General features: G+C 42.3%; 1 protein-coding gene across 5 annotated transcripts in view; it reads left to right on the plus strand.

Annotated features, from left to right (window-relative positions):
• itprid2 (ITPR interacting domain containing 2) overlaps positions 1-20,152 on the plus strand; it is a 176,588-nt gene that overhangs the window by 136,719 nt on the left and 19,717 nt on the right. For all 5 annotated transcript variants that reach the window (XM_069935873.1, XM_069935877.1, XM_069935872.1 and 2 more), the window contains exons 9-11: positions 96-835; positions 3,262-3,346; positions 17,932-18,017. In XM_069935873.1, the coding sequence (XP_069791974.1) occupies positions 96-835; positions 3,262-3,346; positions 17,932-18,017 (911 nt within the window). The remainder of the gene's footprint in view (positions 1-95; positions 836-3,261; positions 3,347-17,931; positions 18,018-20,152) is intronic.

Genomic DNA, 20,152 nt, shown 5'->3' on the forward strand with positions numbered 1-20,152 from the left:
ATGCATCAGAGTATGTTAGCTCTTTGATGGTACTGATGCTTTTTCAATTTTACTCAACCTACTTGTCAAATAATAACTCTTGCTTTCAATTACAGGTCGGTTTCGTCAGATTAAAGTCCTCACTACAGTGGCTAATGTTTTCTCCTCACTGTATTCACAAGTTTCTGGAGCTCCTATAAAGAGGATTGGTAGTGTGTCTGAAGTCCCAACTGCAGGCCAAGGTAATACTGCTGGAAACAACACCAGTAGACTAAAGAAGACTGTATCAAAACTCAGCTTATTTGGAGGTCAGCAGGTAAAAGCAACTGACACCACTAATCCACCAGTTCCAGCAGATATAGAAAATTCAAAAATGTTGCAGCCACCTTTTGACGTTGAGAAGAAAGTAGAGGACAAAGAAAAGAAAGAAACCAGGTTGCAGAAATGGCGAAAGTTGACTGACTCTTCTCTGAAGTCAGTAACTGAGGAAGTAATGACTGGACATGAATGTCCTTTCTCTCCCTCAGAGTTTATTCCTCCGGAACCTGCACCCTATGTAACAAATGACTGCGTGGAATCCAAGCCCAGTGATGCTCCCCACAATAACGAAAGAGCGGGGGGTAGATTGGACGATATAAGCGACGTCTCAGACTCTACTCAAGACCTGAATGCCTTCACAGAACTCGAACACCCTGCCGTCCCTGAACAGACCTCTGCTTCGTCACAGGAAAATATAGCAATTGAATGCTCACCTCCAGTGTGTTCAACCCCAGAAAAAGGGCGGTCTGCAGCTGTGCAACATCCATCGATCAGCAGCTTGATGGAGCAGAAGGAATTTTCATTTGACTTGGAAGAGGTAACTTGTTACTGTTCAGATGTGTTAAGTTTTTAGAACGGCTACGTTCAGTGTTATTTCCAATATGAATCCACTGTTTGGGTAACCGTTTCTTTAAGTTTGAAGTTTCAAACACGATCTTCCCCGAGGCAGACATTTCGGTGGGGTTTGGGTCTGCCCATTTCTGTTGACAAGCGGTTTGTCTCTGCTTCCTTGTGGTAGTTTGATTGGTCTCATGGATGTGCTGACAGCTTTCTGTCAAGCTGATCTAGTGTTGGATGAAGTTCAGAACTGTAAGGTAAAACATCATGAGATGGGAATGTGTAAGGAGTTACCCTGTACAGGGCTGTAACAAGATGTGAATGCATCCTTGTACTTACAAGATAAGAGAGACATTGATGGATTGAGAGGCAGGAAGCTAGCAGGGAAAGGATAGCAACAGTTTTAGTCATTGGACAAGTAATGATATGATGATGTTCTAAGCACGTATCCAAGGGTATAAAAAATCACCATTTTGCTGATAACGGCAGAATGCATTCTCCGACTAACATGGTTAGTTGCAAGTGTTACAATCCGGTAATAAAGAACAAAGAACCCTGATTTCGACTCAGTCTGGTGTTTGTCTCACTCATTCATGAACAAAGCAGACCTAACAGAACCCAGCCTGACATTTTAGCTTTTTTTTTTGCATTGCACCACATTCCTTTTGAATATTGGGCCAACTAAGTGGGAATAAAATTTGAAAATATCAGGAACAAATATGAACAAACTTCACATCATCCCATCCTCTTCAATGACATTTTTAATCTTGTAATCTCTAGTTAAGGTTTCGTTCTTGTTCTGGTGGATAGTGCTTGGATAAAATACTGGTTATATTTGTAAATTTAGCAAGAGGTTTTTAATCCTTCGGTGGGAGGGGGGGAATCTTATGAATCAATGGCAAAAGTTAAAATTTAGTTAATTGTGGGAACGATTTTCAAAAATCTCTTCCGTATTAGGATGACGCCAACCAGAAAAGAAAAATGAATGAGCTTCACGTTCTACTGACTCCATACGTTCAATATCACATTGTAAACTGGGTTGTCCCCATGAACGAGGGTCTTGATAAAAACGGGCCACGTGGTCACGCTCGGCTCTCCACGAGCCTCCTCTAAATCAGTGACGCTGCCTGGATGGTAGGACTCATGATGGACTGCAAACCAAATAATTCTAAGTTACAGTGTAAGATTATGATCTGATCAGAAATCTGCACTTCAGGATATTCCATGTCAATTCATGCTCTCTGTGGGGGGGGGGGGGAGGGGATCATAGAGAGATGCAAATACTCAAGGAATTAGGAGTGCTCCTCTGGATTTCCATACTTTAAAACCATACAATAACAAGACCAAGCTCTCCTTTTCCTTATGGCTGTCAGCAGAGCAGAAAATGCCATTTAACTTTGGGATGCTGAAGCCCGTTCACTGGAGCTGGGGTAGCAGATACCTCCATTGTGTTTATGGGTTACACATCAAATTACTAAATGTTCCATACTGTATTCCTGCTCATCAGAGCCAAAATGTCCACCTGTCCACACGCCACAATTTGTATAATGCGATTTGGAGATTGCCTTAACCTGGGAAATTAATGGCAGGGATTGGCTTGTGAAGACCAAGGTGTGAAAAGTTCAGGGAAGGTCTCGTTGGAATTCCATTGGAACAGGTAAATCCTATGGTAGCATTCGGCGTCAGAATGTGTGTCGAGCTGATGCTAATAACCGTGAGGTTAAACAGACTTTAAGTGAGCTCAAAGACTCGAGAAGCAGTTCAGTGCAGGCATTCTCTGATAATTCAGTGTGTACCAGCTGACAGCAGTATGATGGGTGTAGCACTGAGAAATGTCCTTAACTCTGTAACTGTGAGATACTACCGACTTGTGTGGCAGAACAGGGTGTAAGGAGACTGGAGCCATAGAACTGGAAAAACCATGTACAGTGTATGACATCAACACTCATTGCAGATTGTGAGTCTTTCAAACTCTGGGTTATCTGATCGGGGCGTTTTACACAGCTGGTGATTGCCTTCTAATTGCACAAAAACAGGCTATTGTTTTGGGGTTTATTTCCAGTGTTTTGCCCCATTTAATTGTTTTTTTCAACAAACATGAGGAAAGGGAATATTCACTGAGGCCCAGTTCAGACTTGACCTCGTTCCCATTTATCTCCTCAGTGTGTTTCCCTTTCCATAGCTCGGGTTACCCGAGATGGGTAAGTGATTTTGTTTTCCACCTGGGTCCCTCCTCCTCCTCCACCCTTCGTAAGCTTCAGGTTATTATGTTGCTTCGTGTTATTCCTGCCTAGCAACATACAAACTTAGAGAGCTGATGGTAGGATCAAGATTGATTCTGCTTTCCCTTGTCTTTCCTTGTGTGATTTCAAAGGTCACCTTTTAATTTGTAACTCCATTCAATAGGTTCAAAGCAATGAAGGCGAAGGACCCAATGTGCCAGGAACCAGAAATCCTGTTCCACGTGACCGAAATTCAGCAACTAATAAAGGCAAGTCCAATAATATTGCTCTCTTTTCATATCTCGACGAATATTGCAGTACAATAAAACTTAATTGATTGACTTCAGTAAAAGTGAAAAGGTTTTTTTATTAAAGAGAAACCATACCTCAGTTTTAAAAATAAGGTATTCAAAATTTATTTTCAGCCCAGCCTGTCCGTTCTGAGCTCTGGCAAAGCATGCTTTCACATGCTTCTCCGTTCTCATTCTTTTTACCCTTGGCCATGTAAGCAAAGGATCAGGAAATATCCGGAGTATGTGCAGAGAATAAACTGGCTATTGATGAAATGCATTGAATTTATGCTTCCCTCGAAGTTAGTAGTGTTATTATTATCAAGCTGTAAAACCTGGCAGTGAAGACTTTCAATCATGTATCTATAATTCTACACTTGGAAAGAGGAGTATGTACCAGAGGTCTGGAGATGCCATGGCCGTCTTCAAGGAAAAAGATGTTCAACTTGGCGAACTACAATGGGTCCACAGGGAAATTCATTGTCATGGGTCTCAACAACCTCTTTTCAATAACCAAACAGCTGCTGCCCACATTGCTGTGTGGAATCCAGTCATCTAAGTCAGGGGTCCCCAAACTTTATAGACCATCGACCCTTTCATGGAATACTTGATCCCTCATCAATCCCCCCAGGCATGGAATCCTGGCACTGGATGGGAGGTGGGGTGGTAGTTGTGCTGGACAGGGCGCAGGAGAGTGGCAGCACTGGACAGGGTGGGGGGGGGGTGGAAAAGAGTGCTACCAAATGTACAAAGAACACATACCTCTTCTATGCTCAGTCTGTCCTCCCGTTCACTCGCAATGTATTTGAAGGCTGAAGCCAAATACAACATGGTGCCCACCAAGGCCCACTCTTGCGAGAGGTTCGCTGCCACTGTCATCGGGGCTATTTTCTGTTGATCCACCCCTGACCCTGATTTCTACTGCAAATGTTCAATCGACCCCTCCCTCTGGCGTTATCACCCCGCCCTCTGACCCCCTAGCATTTATTGACCCCCCTTTGGATAGTCCCATTGACCACCTCCCCCCTCCCCCCCACAGAAAGACCCCTGATCTAAGGACGCTTTCTTCATTGAGAAATTCTGAGAAATGCAGGGAGGAGCAGCAGCCACTCTATGTGGGAGAGAGGGCACAGCCTTTAGAACAGGGATGATGATGTTTCTTCAGCGAGAGGGCAGTAAATCAGTGGAATCTGTTGCAACAGATGGGAGTGGAGGCCAACTCATTGGGTAGATTTAAAGTAGATAGGTTCTTTATTCGTAATGACGTTGAAGGTGATGTGCGGAAGGCAGGAAATTGTAGTTGCAAGGAAAATACACCAGCCATGATTCAAATGGCGGAGTAGACTTCATGACCTAATTCTGCTCCTATGTCTTATTTACAATGTACATGGCCTTTTTAGAACTTGAGCCCTTGACTCGGGAACGCGCTTCTCAAATTCTCAAACTTTTTGGCAAGCCTTGATCCTACAACAGAGCTGATTTTAATGAAGATCAAAAAAGTTGGGCCTTCTCTCAATGCTCTTTGCTCAAGTTTTCTTGTTATGATGTTGGACTTCACCTTCGACGGCTTCCTTGCATTGGAATTAATCTTCACAGCTAACAGGAATCTGTTCGAACTGTAGCTGCTGCACTCCAGCAGCCCAAGGTGACCCACACCTCAAGAGTCTGGCTGTAGATGACATTTTCAGTTACGTAAACTTGGATGCCAGGCTCCAAACCATCATTCACTGTTTCATTGAAGCTTGCAAGAGAATGGGGTCCTATAGAGAACATCTGCAAAGCCAAGGTCATCAGTAATCTGTCATCACTATTCCAAACTGATCTTTAGCAATAAGCATTCACAACTGGACTCTGGAAATTATGGATTATTTTCAAGAACCACCAGCGATGATGAATTTCTCCACTATATAAAATGTGCATTGGGTTGATTGAGGAAAAATGTATTTGAAGATTGAGACCTCAGACTTGACATAAAGCCTCGATCTCTAATGGGCAGTGGTCATCCCTTCTGAGACCTGGTCTTCCTGCAACAGGCACTGGAAAAATGAAACCAATAGTGCCTCCACCAAAGTCTTTCAAATTCACGGGAAGGATAAATGCTCTCATCCAGGCCCAAATCGTTGAGGCTCTTGCCACACTTAATCAATTACACTTGAACAAATCAAGTTATTCAGGAACCCTGATGCCCGACCCTGAAGCTGGCAACGTGCCACCCCACACCCAGCCATCACAGCCTGTCTCCTCCGCGATAGTCAGCACTTACCACGTTCGCACTTCAGGATCCATGAGACGCGAGTGAAGTTCGTCGTCATTCCCGGGGAAATTCAGGAGAAGGGGATGGTCCAAAATACACAGAATTGTCATGGAGCAATAAGGCTCTTTGAAGCAGAGCTTTCAACAATAAAGAGCTTTCATTTCTGGTCTGTTCTCTCTAAACCGGTTCAGTCAGCTGACAAGTGAATGATGAGGCACCAGATTAATAATTCAGTTGATTGACTAACAAATCTTGTTATGGTAGCTGTTGAATTTATAATCAGTTAATTAAATAATCTGGAATTAAATTAAAAAGAATGTTGGCTACAGTAATTGTGACAATGGAATATTATTTTGCTGGGGAAAAAAAAAACATCTGGTTCATCAATGTCCTTCACTAATGAGGCACATTCCCACAATGAGCAGAGAAAGAATAAATGGCTCCCTGGATGATGAAAGAGGTACTGAGGAGGACGGAACAAAATGTGTCTGCTTATGAAGAGCATCGTATTGGAAATACCAATGAGAACCAGTTAGTTTGCAAAAGAACTGGAGAATTAGAGAGCAAAGAACGGTGCCAATTTAAATGGAGATCCAGGTGTGGTCTGCGTGGCTTAAATGTAGAGAAAGGATTGCACATTGAGGTGTATGACCTATCGAGCACTGTTAAATGACTAAATAAGTCTTTTTCCACTCTCTTCATCAGGGAACAGGGCATTTGCAGAGTTGTAAGGGGGGGGGGGGGAAAGAGCCAGTTGAGACAATGGGTACGTTAAGAAATAAATGGCATTGAGGTATTGGAAAACTTGGCTAAACTTAATCTAAATAAATCACTGGGTGCATCCATGGATTGTGAAATTGTGACCCTGATCATGATCTCTCTAAACTTTCTGGAATGTAATAGATTCCTTTGCTCAAAAGTGAGAAAGGATAATCCCAGCGATTGCAGAGAACATCTGCAAAGCCAAGATCATCAGTAATCTGCCCTTAGTGGTGTGGGCTAGAAGTAAAGGAAATTTTACTTAATCTTTATTCCATTTGAGTCAGACCAGACTTTGGTTATGTGTTCAGTTTTTTTTTTGTTTCATAGAAAGGAGGTGAAGTGAAAGAGGGAATTTGGAGAACATTGACCAGGAACTATTTTCTTTGGAGAATTCTTTGAGAAAGTGTAGGAAATCTGAGAGAGAGAGGGAAAAAAAAGATGAGGGATCGAGACAGAGTGGGGGATTATCCTTTTGGTGGAGGGATTGAAGGTTACTACAGAAAGAAAGATGGTTAACACAGATCATTTATGCATAGGTTTGGTTGTTATCTGGATTGTTTTGTCTGGAGATGTGGTGTGGGCAGGTTCCATCTGGCTGCTCAAGGAATAAATACACGAGGAAGAAAAGTTTGCAAGGCAACAAAAGACTGGGGCGAGGGAATGGAACTGATGTGTTGCTGGGGTAGAGGGTCTGTGTGAATATGATTGATCTAATGGCCACCCCTTTGGTTTAACTATACCATGACCCTATGGTTCTGAGGACAAAATCATCCACGCTTGACTGGTTTGGAGTTTTTTGTGACTCCAGATTGATCCTGGTTCCACTGAAATTGTGTAACCAATTGTATCAAAATCCATAATGTTATCTGGCTGGTTTTTTAAAAAAGAAATACAGTAAAATCCCTATTATCCGGGATCACGGATGTCGAATATACAAATTTTACGGTTGACTGAGGCACACTCTTACAATGCCTATCTAATACACTTGCATTAAGAATACACCGTTTAAAAGACAAAAGACAGTGCAAATTTTAAAGTAATTTGAAAAATAAATCAGTATTATGTAAAGATCACTGCTGCGGAACCACTGGCCGCGGGGTGCCCAAAGATATCGCACAGAATGGTGCCTTCACCGCTCTGAGTCAGGGGTTCTTTGAACCGCAGGCCAGTGATGGAGGTTTTGAAGCCCCTCGTCTCCTCATCAGCTTCCTGGTCCCGGGCGAGCTGGTCGAAGTTGAGGCCAGGCGTCAGTGCGCTGATGGCCGGTCGCGAGAGTGCATCGGCAATCACATTGTCCTTTCCCGCCTTGTGCCGAATGTTGGTGGTAAACTCCGACACGAAGGAGAGGTAACGTTGCTGGCAGGCTGACCAGGGATCCTTTGCTATTGCAAGCGCTTGGGTGAGGGGTTTGTGGTCAGTGAAGATGGTAAAAGTCCTCTCCTCCAAAAAATAGCGGAAATGCCGCACCGCCAGATACATGCCCAGTAATTCGCGGTCGAAGGCACTATACTTGCGTTCCGGCGGGCGGAGCATGCAGCTGAAGAATGCCAGTGGCTTCCAATGCCCATTCACCTGCTACTCCAGGACGGCACTGACGGCTGTGGCAGAGGGATCGACAGAGAGTGCCATATGCAGGTCGGTGTGCAGATGGGCGAGCATGGCGGCCTTCGCGAGGGCGTCCTTGGTGGCCTCGAATGCAGTGCAGGCTTCTGGATTCCAAGCTTGGCTGTGATGAGGGCGAAACACCCCATGGCGCAGTGGGGCAGTGGAGAACTGTGGCTTGAGGAGTGTCGGGAACTCGTCTCGTGGCCATCTGCGGTTGCTCCGAGTGGGAGGCATCGAGGCGAATGGCCTGGAAGGTGCGGGCGTCAACCAAGCGCCTACCTCGAATGTCCACCAGAAGCCCGTGTGCGAGGAGGAAGTCTGCACCCAGGATGGCAGTCGGGAGGGACGAGATGGTGAACCTCCACGTGAAATTCTGTTGGCATCTTGTCTCCATACGTCCGGATTGCCATTGCGTTGGCCTCACGGAGGGGAGATCCATAAGATCGGTTCCTGGATTCGATGGCCGGGATGACGCTGCTCTGGGCTCCAGTGTCAAAGAGGAATTGCCGGCCGCTGACTGAGTCCCGCAGATAGAGAAGGCTACCACCAGGTCATTTCCCTGGAATGAGCAGGGCTGACGACACTTCCGAGCCTTGGCTCCCTAGCACTGGTGGTAGAAGCAGAGGCCTGAAGCGGATGCTGTGGCCTTGGTTATGCTCTTGGGGGCCCCTGCAGGGACTGGGTGCTCTACTGCAGCGCTAGGGGGGTGCTTGGTGTGGTCGTGCCCGTGCCTCGTGACCTGCTGGACCACTGAGCCTTCCGAGAATCGTGCGAGCCAAAGCTCTTGTGCCTTCTGGGTGATCTTCCTCGGGTCAGTGGAGCTCTCCTGAACCAGCAGCGGCTGGATGTCCCCGGGGATATGTTCGAGGAAGATGCACTCAGAGTGGGCAGTTGGTAAGCTCACCCATGAGCGCGAGCATCTCGTCCATCAGTTCCATCGGGGACCTGTCCCCCAGGACATCGAGATGTAGCACCTGAGCAGCACGCTGATGTCTGGATAGTCCGAGGGACCCGATAAGCACTCACTTGAAGGTCTCGTAATTGTCCTCAGCGGGTGGGTGCTGAACAAGGTGCAGGATGCATCTGGCAGTGGCCTGGTCCAGGGCAGCGACCTCATGGTAGAATTTTGTCATGTCAGACGAAATTTGGCGGAGGTGAAACTGGGCCTCCACATGGACGAACCAGGTCTCCGGCTCCTGAACCCAGAATTCAGGCAGTTTCATGGCTATAATGCTGATCCCAGGCTCGCACATGATGGGTTCAAAGACGTTTGAACCAGTTGGGGTCACCAATTGTAGCGGTGGCTACACTACTCCTGCAATAGCACACGCCACCAGACGGGTTGAGCTCAGTGAGCAGACTCGTTTATTGCAGGCTGCTGGGCTGCACTTGTACTCCCAGCCCGGACCTGGCTGAGAACCGCACTGGAGGGCGCTGACGTCATCCGGGTGTCACGTGGTCCCCAAACGTGGGTTTCTGAGCCCCTAGCTGGAAGGAAGGGAAACACCAGACAGCGCCATTTTGGCCAGCTGCCCTGCCGTGTGACTTACAAGCGGGGCTGGTTCGCCTACCTTGTGGTGAGCTGCCACACTGGCATATCTTCTACCAAAGCATTGATTGATCAATTCTGATGACTGAATTGTGACCAGGTGTACTAGAGGAATGGCATTCTTGAATCTAATTATTGGTATTAAAGCGTTTAAATACCCAGAATCATCCCTTCAGGCCATTGGGTAGAAAAGTATCTATTGTTTCCACGTTGGAAAAACGTTGGAAGAGCATCAGTTGGGTCAATTAACTGGCTAGAAGTTCTTTCCCCAGTTGGAATCATTCAACCACTAGAAGCAATGACAGGGAGTTGTACTTTGATCTAATGACATCTATTGATGCTGCCTGTCAACGTGACAAAACCACTTCCTGTTACATCACTTTTTAATGTTGGAGGCAAATTATTATGTGCTACTGTTTGAACCAATGAAATCTATTCCAATATTTATATATTCTAAAAAACTAATTAAATAATAGGTTTTTCATTTGGGTAGGCAGATTTTAGTATGCATCATTTAATTCAGAAAGTGAAAGGAGGAGGAAATTTGATTGAGAAATCAAACAGATTTCAATTGACCAGCTCGTTACTGAGTTACCTGAATCAGCTCTGAACCCTTGCTTGCATTACAGCTCTTACTGAGATATTTACAGCTCATCAAACCAAACATATCCGGGTAGTCAGATTCAACCATGCAACGAGTTCATTGCATTAAAAACCAGAAAATGTCGAGCATTAAGATTCAGCAATGAACTTGATATAATCATGAATGCAGAAATTTCTTTGAAACGTCGAGCAAATGTTGTGAATGTGAGAAAAGCATATGAAGTGGAACTGATCAGAAAATAGTTTCCTTGATGTTTATTAGATTCCAAATTGATCATCCATCAACATTTCTTAATGTCCTGCAATGAGCCTTGCTTGAGAAGACAGTTTTATTGATTTGTTAGTGTCATGTCTGTTGACTGATCATTTCCAGTGCTTCCTTTAAAATGAAGTGATCAGCTGTGTAAAATTACAAATCTTTAAACTCTCCTCTTCTCTCCTTAACTCCACGCCCTCTTAAAATTTGACATTCCTGCCCTTGGAAAACTAATATGATGACTATGACATCGAGCCTCATCTAATTTTACAATTTCCTCTTAGCCTCCAACATTCCAGAGAAAAATGATCCAAATTGGTTCAAAATCTCCTTGTGGCTAATACTCTCAATGATGTAATGAGTTTATTTTCATGCCGAAAAGTACAATGTACACATCCATCAAAATTCTTTCTTGGTGCAGCCACACAAGGGCATAGGATGCACCAACAACAACTGTATGGCTTAAATTAATGAAGAAAGATTTTTTAAAATCTTCACCGTTGCATTCGGTGTAAAGAAAAGTTGTGTTATCCGGGCATCATCTCGATGAACCTTTTTTTGTGTGCTCACCGAAGCCACCACATCTTTCCTGTGATGCGGCCACCAGAACTGCACACAGTCATCGTGGCTGTCCCTCGAGGTCAAGGATGATGGTCTTCATTCCTTTGGCCTCTCAAGTGCCTTATGAGTCCATTCTTGGAAAGTGGCCCACTGAACGAAGACGCCTGTGCGCCTATTTGTTTAACGTGTACTTAATGTTGCAACCCAACTCACAAATCGATCACTATTTTCAATGGCATGAAACCCACGATGATTAGAGCTGATGGATTTGTTGCAACCTTCGAAGCCGTTGAATTCAGAGCAACTTTGTCTCTGCCTGTTCCACCAATGAGGACTTGGTTGGATTGTTCTTTGCCAGGGACCTCCCCACCAGCACAGCTCCAGATGGCATCACTCTCGGGATCTCCGGACCACACAAGCTTTTCCCCCATGACAAAGTGACAGTCCACAGAGAACTCCAAGTGTGCCCTGACCAAAGTTGTAGAGAGCTGCAACGTGACTTCCCAACTCTTATTCTGAGTGCCCCGGATATCGAAGGCAAGCAGGCGGTATGCCTTCCTTCTCACCAAACTTGCCTCACCACTTTCAGGAAGCCATGTTTTTGCTCCTCTATGTCCCTCGTACATCATTGTTTCGAAGACTCCTGGCATTTACTTGTGTTCTTTCTTTTACTTTTAACCTTCATAGTCCTGATTAAATGTTATGCATCATTTCTCCACTCATATTTTCAACTACTCTATGTCCTGCTGTTCCCTTTGACAAGCTTCCACACTATCTGCAACACTGACAATTATCTGCTGTCTGTGAGTTTACTAATCAGCCCACCTACATTTTCCTCCAAATCATATCATGTAAATTACAAATATCGCAAACGACAGGAGTCCTCAGATTGATTGATGGCGAACTGTACTCGTCATTGACCTCCAGTTAGAACAACACCCCACTACCACTCCCCTTTTTATTCAATGGCAAAGTCAGTATTGAATGCAATCTGCCTAGCCTCTATGGATTCAATCTTCTAGCTCAGCCTATCCCTATCATGCTTATCCTACCATCTCTTGGCCTCTCTCCTAACCTCGCCTCTCCCATTTAATTCTTGCTTCTCATTTCAGTCTTGACAAAATCCCCAAGCCAAAAGTGTTGACTGGTCATTCCTCTTTCTGAATGCTGTCTAGCCCACTGACACCTTCCAGCCTCTTAACGCTTGCACCAGATACCAGCATATGCAATTCTCTGTTTCTCTTGGAAGCTTTAGTAAAAGTCCACATTGAGAAGATCCACTGGCCTACTCTCATCAATCATCTACACTACCTCCTCCAAAAAAGCTCCATTGTTTGCCCTGTGTAAAGCCAAGTTGACTAATCCCTAATAAGTCCATGCTTTTCCCGACGTAAAATTCATCCCCAAGATCTTCTCCAGACATTTCCCCATCACTGATGCTGGAACGGCAGCCGGTTTTGTACTGAGTCACATAGTGAAATACCATAATCATGAAATTCGCAGCATCTTTTGTGCTGTATTTAACTCCACATCCATTTTAATTTAGACACACAGCACGGTAACAGGCCCTTTCAGGCCCACAAGCCCTATCGTCCAATTACAACAACCCCTGGTGTATTTTGAACAGTGGGAGAAAATCCACGCAGACATGAGGAGAATGTACAAACTCTTTGCAGACAGTGCGGGATTCGAACCCTTTTCCCGATAACTGGCGCTGTTACAACGTTGCGCTAATGCTATGTTAACAGTGCCGCCTCACAGTTGAAGCATTTGTAACATTTCATGCATAAGTAAATCTCATTATAATTTTGACATTAAATTATGCTCAATTTTGTCATAAGCAAGGCAGGTTACTTCAGAATATTCATTTCATAGAATTTAGTTCCATTTGGACAATATATCAAATATCAATAATGTGCAGAAAGTAAGAGCATGTCTGGGCATGGACCATGGATGAAGAAGAGTTGCTGGCTATCTAATACTTAAATGGCAGTTTGATTTTTGTACTGACATGACTTTGTGGATTATGTTGAGTTATACAAAGTGATAAAAATTTGTGTGTGGAATTTTTCCATTGTAGAATATTGCATGGCCAACCATTAGACAACTTGTAGTTTTGTAGTGATCATATATTTCAGATTTGCCTGTGAATACGTGGATTCTTATTCTATGTTGGCGACTGTTTGCGGAAGGAACAAATCTGATGCTTTAATCTAGAATAAATGATCTAATTTATGAAAAGGGCAATTGCATCTGAGGATCTGCAAAGTTATTTAATAAGAAATTAATAAAATTAGCCGGTACTTCCATTAAACTAATATTATTCAGACCATGAGTTCCACCAAGATCATCAACAAAGTTGAATTTGAAATTTTCAACTATATAACCAGATAAAACAAAGCCACAGATATAAGTGAAAAGTCTCTACTGCTTAGCATTAATTCAAGATTTCTTTAAGATTTAAAATTGTCACATTTATTTCCTTGCTGGTTTCAAAACAAATTAGATGTCTGCATAGATCATTAGCTCACACCACGTTAGAAGATCTTTTGCTTCTATTTCAATTGAGATTAGAGCTTACAATAGGCATTGAATGTATCCAGTAGGATTCCAGAATATTTATCCACATTCTAGGCAGTTTGAGACAAACTCGTTGTTGAAATCGCGAGATAACTACTTTTACAAAGTGCAATTTCTGGCTACAGCATAACCAAGATTCCATGAAATCAAATGCACTCGAGAGCAGGTTCCTGGTTTACAACCATGATAGCTTTGTGGATGCTGCCACCACTTGGTTGAAGTGCAGAAGGATGTGAAATTCGGATAAATGTTGTCAAAGTCATGGGCTGTAAGGAAATCACAGCTCCATCCTGAAATTGTTTTTGTTTAATGTCACCCATTTGCCAATCATTTTAATTTTGCAGTTCTCACCAAAAATTAAACAGCTGGCAATCATATTCTGTAATGTGGAGAAATTCCGCCGCTACTGTCCTGGCCACAGGGTGAACTAACGCTTAACACCGATTAACCCAAGAAGTGGAGCAATCATTTAAATAGACCAGTGGTTCTCAACCTTTTTCTTTCCACTCACATAAGTATGCCATCGGTACCCTGTGATTAGTAATGGATTGCTTAAGGTGGGATGTGAGTGGGAATCACTGCTGCAGACCCAATTGTTACTGAAATATTTGGCTTGAGAATAATTGTCGTTGGCCCATTTCCTTTGGAGTTCTGAAACCGTGCACATAGCGAGTCAATGAGGGATGATTAAAACAGCGGTTTTCAAACTTTTTCTTTTAACTCCAAACATGGCAAGTGCCAAAAAAGAGTTCTCTGCGGTGTTTTTTTTTTGTGAGTAAACCAGAGCTAATAATGTTTTTATTCTTTCTTTTTAAAACATTTTATTAATTTTAATAAAGTACTTATACAAGTAAAAAAATTCAATAAGATGATATGGACAGTTACACAAACTAAATAAGGCATTCTGTATAACACTAACATAAATTAAATCATATCCATAGTCCATATTCTAAATAATATATACCTTTTTTTAGAAAAAAAACCCCTCAAATAATACAAAAAAATAGCAAGAAGAATATAGTAAAGGAGAAAAATTCAAATCCCTTCATGTTAAGTTTTTATGAACAGACCCTTGCAGGCTGTGGTTGGAGAATGAAGAGAAGTTGTGCATGTTAATTGATTTGAATGTAACTGGCTGGTTCCCTTTTTGAACGTGAACCTGATTTACCAATATCACTATTTAGCACAAGAACTGTGATGCTTGTTTAGCGTGTTTTGATGTTAGTAACTTGTTTAGTGAAAAAGGAATCTGAACAGATGGCTCCAATAATTATGGTGCAATCCTGTTTTGTTTAAGAGGTAAAGCAAACTTTGGAACAACATTGAGATGATTTTGACTGCAACCTAGTTGATAATTGACAGATTCCTTTTTGCAATAGATCAGATAACACCAGGTTGGACTTTAACCAGGAAGCAAAATTGTGTCACCTGGGATATTAGTCATTTCAAAGCAAGGAATTAGGAAAGTTGTTAGAAGTTATTTTACATTAATCTGTTAGCAACCTACAATTTACAATGCAACAAATGCTACCAAGAGGGGAAATAAATGAATATTTAACTATTGGCGTAGTTATAACCTGCTCTTCAAATGACGGCAAATTCCCAATTGGTTCTAAGCATCTTTTGAACCAAATGTGCCAGCCCGTATGAAAATACTTGCAGATGCTGGGATTTGAAACAAAAACAGATACCACTCAGTTCGAAGACCTGCTGTCGCAACTGGGAAAGAATAAAAAAGCAAATTGGAAGGCTAATTCCTTTTCCCTCTTCTCTCAGTTCTGCTCAAATTTATTTAACCTGAAATGTTAACTTGGCTTTTCATTCCACAGATGCCACGTGTCCTGCTGAGTGGTTCTGGCATTTTCTGTTTCTGTGCCAATTAAATCTGCAACCCTTGAGTGACAAAAATACATTGATCCCTCTCTCCATACATGATCTTACTCCCTCTGTGGGGAGGAAAGGTGGATAACATGATAATGAGTTTGTCATAAATATTGTACAATATACATCTGTGCTAAAAGTCTTACTTGCTGCAACCGTAAAGGTACTTGTAAAGAAAACTATAATATTAAAGTAAATGAATTAAATTAAGAAACAATAAATACATAAATATTCACTGAAATTCTAATGCAAAAAAAAAGTGCTTTGCAGTCCTATTGCAGCAACCTACGATTAGTGTGACAAAGGAAGGTTCAAGAGTCTGATAGCTGTTGGAAAGAAACTGCTCTTGAATGTAGAGGTGCCTCTTTTCAGGCTCTGTTCCTCTGGCCAAAAGTGGCAGTAAGAATAGAATGTGGGTTTCTTTATGATGTTTGCTACCTTCTTGAGGCAATGCCTCACATAGTTCTCTGCAGTGGATGGGAGATGATAGCCTGATTTGGACCTGGCTGTGTTTGTTACCTCCTGGGCACTTGAATCCAAGTGATGGATGCAACCAGCCAGTATACTTTCCACCGTACACCTGCAGAAGGTACTGAGGACCTCCCAAACCTCTTTAGGAAGTTTAGATGTTGGTGTGCCTTCAATACAGTTGCCTCATTGTGCTGACTCCTGGAGAAATCTTCCGAAATACAGTTTTGCAGGGCTTGAAGGTTCTGACCCTTTCCACCTCCTTCCCACCAACCTGCACAGGTGTGTGGTCCTTCAGCCTCCTTGCTAAAATCAGCAATCAGTTTGCTTGGTCGTGGAGAAGTTGAGAGCAACCTGCTGTTCTGCCAGCACCCAGATGGATTCTCAATCTCCATCCTGCAAGCTGATTGATCATTTCCAGTTATTCAACCAAAGATGATGGTGTCGTATGCAGATTTGTCGACCGCGCTGCAGCTGAATTGGGCTGCACATTCATGGGCCTACATTGGGTAGTGGACCAAGTGCACAAACCTTGGTGTGCCCTTGCGTTGATGGTCGTTGAGGAGGAGGTGCTGATCTGCACTGATGGAGATCTACCGATTAATGAGGTGAGGATACAGTTACAGAGGGACAGAGAGAATATTTATAGCAGGTGACACTCTGCACAACTGAACATGGTGAAGGTTAGCTGTATCTTGCAGACCAAGAGAATTCCAACTTCATTGGTGGTAGTTTTCTGTATTTGACATCTATCGCAGGTTTTCATGGGGGTTAAAAAAAACTGACAACTTATTATTTTTCAGTGTCAGTTACTGGAGCTGTATAAATGTTCATGTCAGGATGACTAAAAATCAACCATCAATTTGGTTCTCTGTAAGGTTGACTGATGAATAGTAAGGAATTCCCCATGTGTGCTGAGTTGCCATGCAATTAAGAGTGTATCGGAAATGTTTCCTCTTGGGGTAGCATTTTTGTTTTTGAGTGGGTTCAGAAATTTGGGAAGTGCAGAATTAGAATATGGTGAGAAGCATATCCAAATATCTCTTTGGACAGAAAGTTCAAAGGGACCATCACAGCAGTTAGAGCAGAGGTTCTCAACCTTTTTCTTTCCACCCACATCCCACTTTAAGTATTCCCTGTGCCATCGGTGCTCTGTGATGAGTAAGGGATTGCTTAAGGTGGGATGTGGGTGGAAAGAAAAAGTTGGAAACCTCTGGCTTAATCGTCCCTCATTGACTCGTTATGTGCACAGTTTCAGAGCTCCAAAGGAAATGGGCCAATGACAATTTTTCTCAAGCCAAATATTTCAGTAACGATTGGGTCTAGAGCAGCGGTTCTCAACCTTCCCCTCCCATTCACATCCCACTTTAAGCAATCCCTTACTCATCACAGAGCACCGATGGCAGAGGGTTGACTTAAGGTGGGATGTGAGTGGAAAGAAAAAGGTTGAGGACCACTGAGTTTGAGTAATACAGGTATTAGTGATATAGACGCTGGCAAGATGAGAGATTTGAGGAAAATTGTCAGGTGGCTGCCTATTCGGGAAGGCAATTTGAGAATTAGCGCACCACTTCTTGGCCCTCCATTACTGAAGGGAAAAAAACAGAAAACAAAACATTTTCTTAACAGCTTTCATGTGTAGGAAACTTTATTGTTTAGCTATAAGGAGCTATTAGGCCTCATAATGATATGGAATGTGTTGCAATCAAGGTAAGAATAGCCTTTAGTTCAAAGTAATTTTCCTTCAATCAATGAATTATGCAGGGCTTATTTTGGCTGGGGGGGGGGGGGAAATCAGATGCTGTAAATGTTTTACCAAAACTCTATCTGAAGTGCGACTCTGCAGATATCAAACTAGAAGCAGTAGCAGAACAATTAATTAATGGAGCCTGATCCAACTCGTGTAGCCAATTTTATTCTGGTTTATGCAGTACTTTCAACTTGGCCATTATAAATTCTCCAGCAGCTGTTTCCATTTCCTGCTCTTAATTTGTGCATGTTGTAAGTTAGGTTGTGATCTAATGAAAGACGTTTGTATTTCTCAGAACATTTTACCAGAAGCACCAGTTCCCATTCTGATAGTAGTGGGTTTGCAGAGGACCCATCCTCCGACATGACTGGACATTCTCAGGTAGAAATTTTTAATCTATTACAACAAAGTTTTAATTGTTAAATGTTCCATGGTATTCAGAGGGAGGGAACATTTGCAAAAAAGAGGATAAGCTACAGATTTAAGTTTTAATATAGGTCTTTACTGAATCACCCCGGTCCCATATTTATTCCTTGTTAAGAAGGATTGCTGCTTGAACCAACTAGGCAAACATGGCTTCCAGTTAAGGACATTTCTTCCGCCATCATCGCTCTTCTATTCATTTTCACAGTTCCAAGGGGTCAGCTATTGCACCTCTGCGTGGGCGTAGTAGGTTTGCGGAGGAACATTGCAGTGCAGAAAACTTCTGTCACGCACCTTCCTGCAGAATTTTCCGGTAAACAGCAGTTAGCAGCAAACAAATTAAATCAGCTTGTGGGAGACATTTCTGTGCTGAATTAATTTTAAATATGGGAAGTTTGAAGTCTGCTTTTAGCTGGAACATCGATCTCTATGCTGTAACTTTTTTTTTGTTAAATCACCTTTTGGGTTCATGATGTGCTTGCTCTCTATATTTCCAGCCGCACTTATGCTCCATGCACGCAAATGTTTTCAGTAGCTTTCACTGGCACGGTTTTTGGAACCTTATGGGATCTCCTACCACATGCTAGCAATTCCAATTTCCCGCTTTCTCTCCCCACCATCTGTAAATTTCAAAGCTTTTTTTAAAAAAAAAATCCCAGAGTTTGCTGTATTTTTTCACTAAATTTGCAACAGTTCAATTAATTGAATTTAAATCTCCTTTTACAAATTGCTAATTGAAATTTAAGGACCAGAGGTAAGCAGTGTGCCACAGCAGTGAGCTTACAAAATATGTCCCAATCTACATTGCGCATCCACTTTAAATTACCCATCCAGAAAAGGCTCAGTATGTCAGCAGGTGTCAGATTTCTAATGCATGACTCGTAAGACCATCTTTAATGTCTAATAAATCTGTTCTAACTGCAGTTGAAACGTATATCTATGGATACTGTTGACCTCTTTGCTGACTGAGACCAAGCAGATGCTATAGGTCATATATCCAAGATCTTTAAAAGCTGAGGAGGGGATACTTGCATTTGTAAAATAATCGACATTGATTTTTAAATTGGACAGCTGTATCCCCTATCGCATCCTTTTGGACTCGGATGTTATGTTGCTCATCTGGTGTCATATTCAGATTCAGTGGACCTTGCATTATTCATTCTTCTTTGTACTTTGAACCTAATGTTTTGTCACTAAGAATGCTGTTCTTTTCAGTAGTTTAGTTAACATTATGATTACTTCTTATATATTGCTCCTTGTACATAACGTTGGATGGGTAGATTACTTCAGATTAACCATAAACGAACATTTTCAGGTAGCTGTCACAAATATATTTTTTTTAAATTCTTCCTGCTTCTTTTCTGATCAAACTCTCAAAGATAGGGGACTCCCTACACATGCTTATCACTTTAAAAAAAAACTACTTTATTCTAATTACCAAAGGATCATTTAAAAGTACAGAAGGGGGAAAAAAAACGCGCACGCACACACACATACACACACACAGGAGTTGGCCTCATTTTATATCAAACAAAATGCCCACCCATCCAGTGCCTTTCTCACCTCTTGGATTGTGTCATTTTAACTTGATAGGACTTCATTCTAAATTGTTCAATTTTTGTTATAATTTCTTCACATGTCCTGTTTCTTGGAACGATCTACATTTGTCAAATGTAGTCTAATACTAGACTGCAAATCGCACAATTAAGAAGGACCTTTTAATTTTACATTTTATACTCTGGTGGGGGGAAAAAAAATCAACATAATTCTTATTCTAACCCTCTCCTATACCTTATGTGGTGCCAATTTACAATATTTTTCGATCCTTGGCTTAAGCACACATCTTGGAATCAGGGACACAAGTTGCAAAGCATCCTTTTTCTCTACCATCCCAACAGTTACCATGCTGCTGTTGTACACTTCACAGATACCAAAGGGAAATCACAAAATGCCTTTCGTAAATGTTCTCTACTTGTTGATAGTCTCTGCTTCTCTGTCTGCCATAGTTACACAGTTTTCCTATTTATTGTGCATTAAAATTGGTATTGCAAATAAATAAGTTATTTGAAATTTCCTAGTACTGAAGATTAGCT

The sequence above is a fragment of the Narcine bancroftii genome, chromosome 4 (genome assembly GCF_036971445.1).
Source record: "Narcine bancroftii isolate sNarBan1 chromosome 4, sNarBan1.hap1, whole genome shotgun sequence".
Lineage (NCBI taxonomy): Eukaryota > Metazoa > Chordata > Chondrichthyes > Torpediniformes > Narcinidae > Narcine > Narcine bancroftii.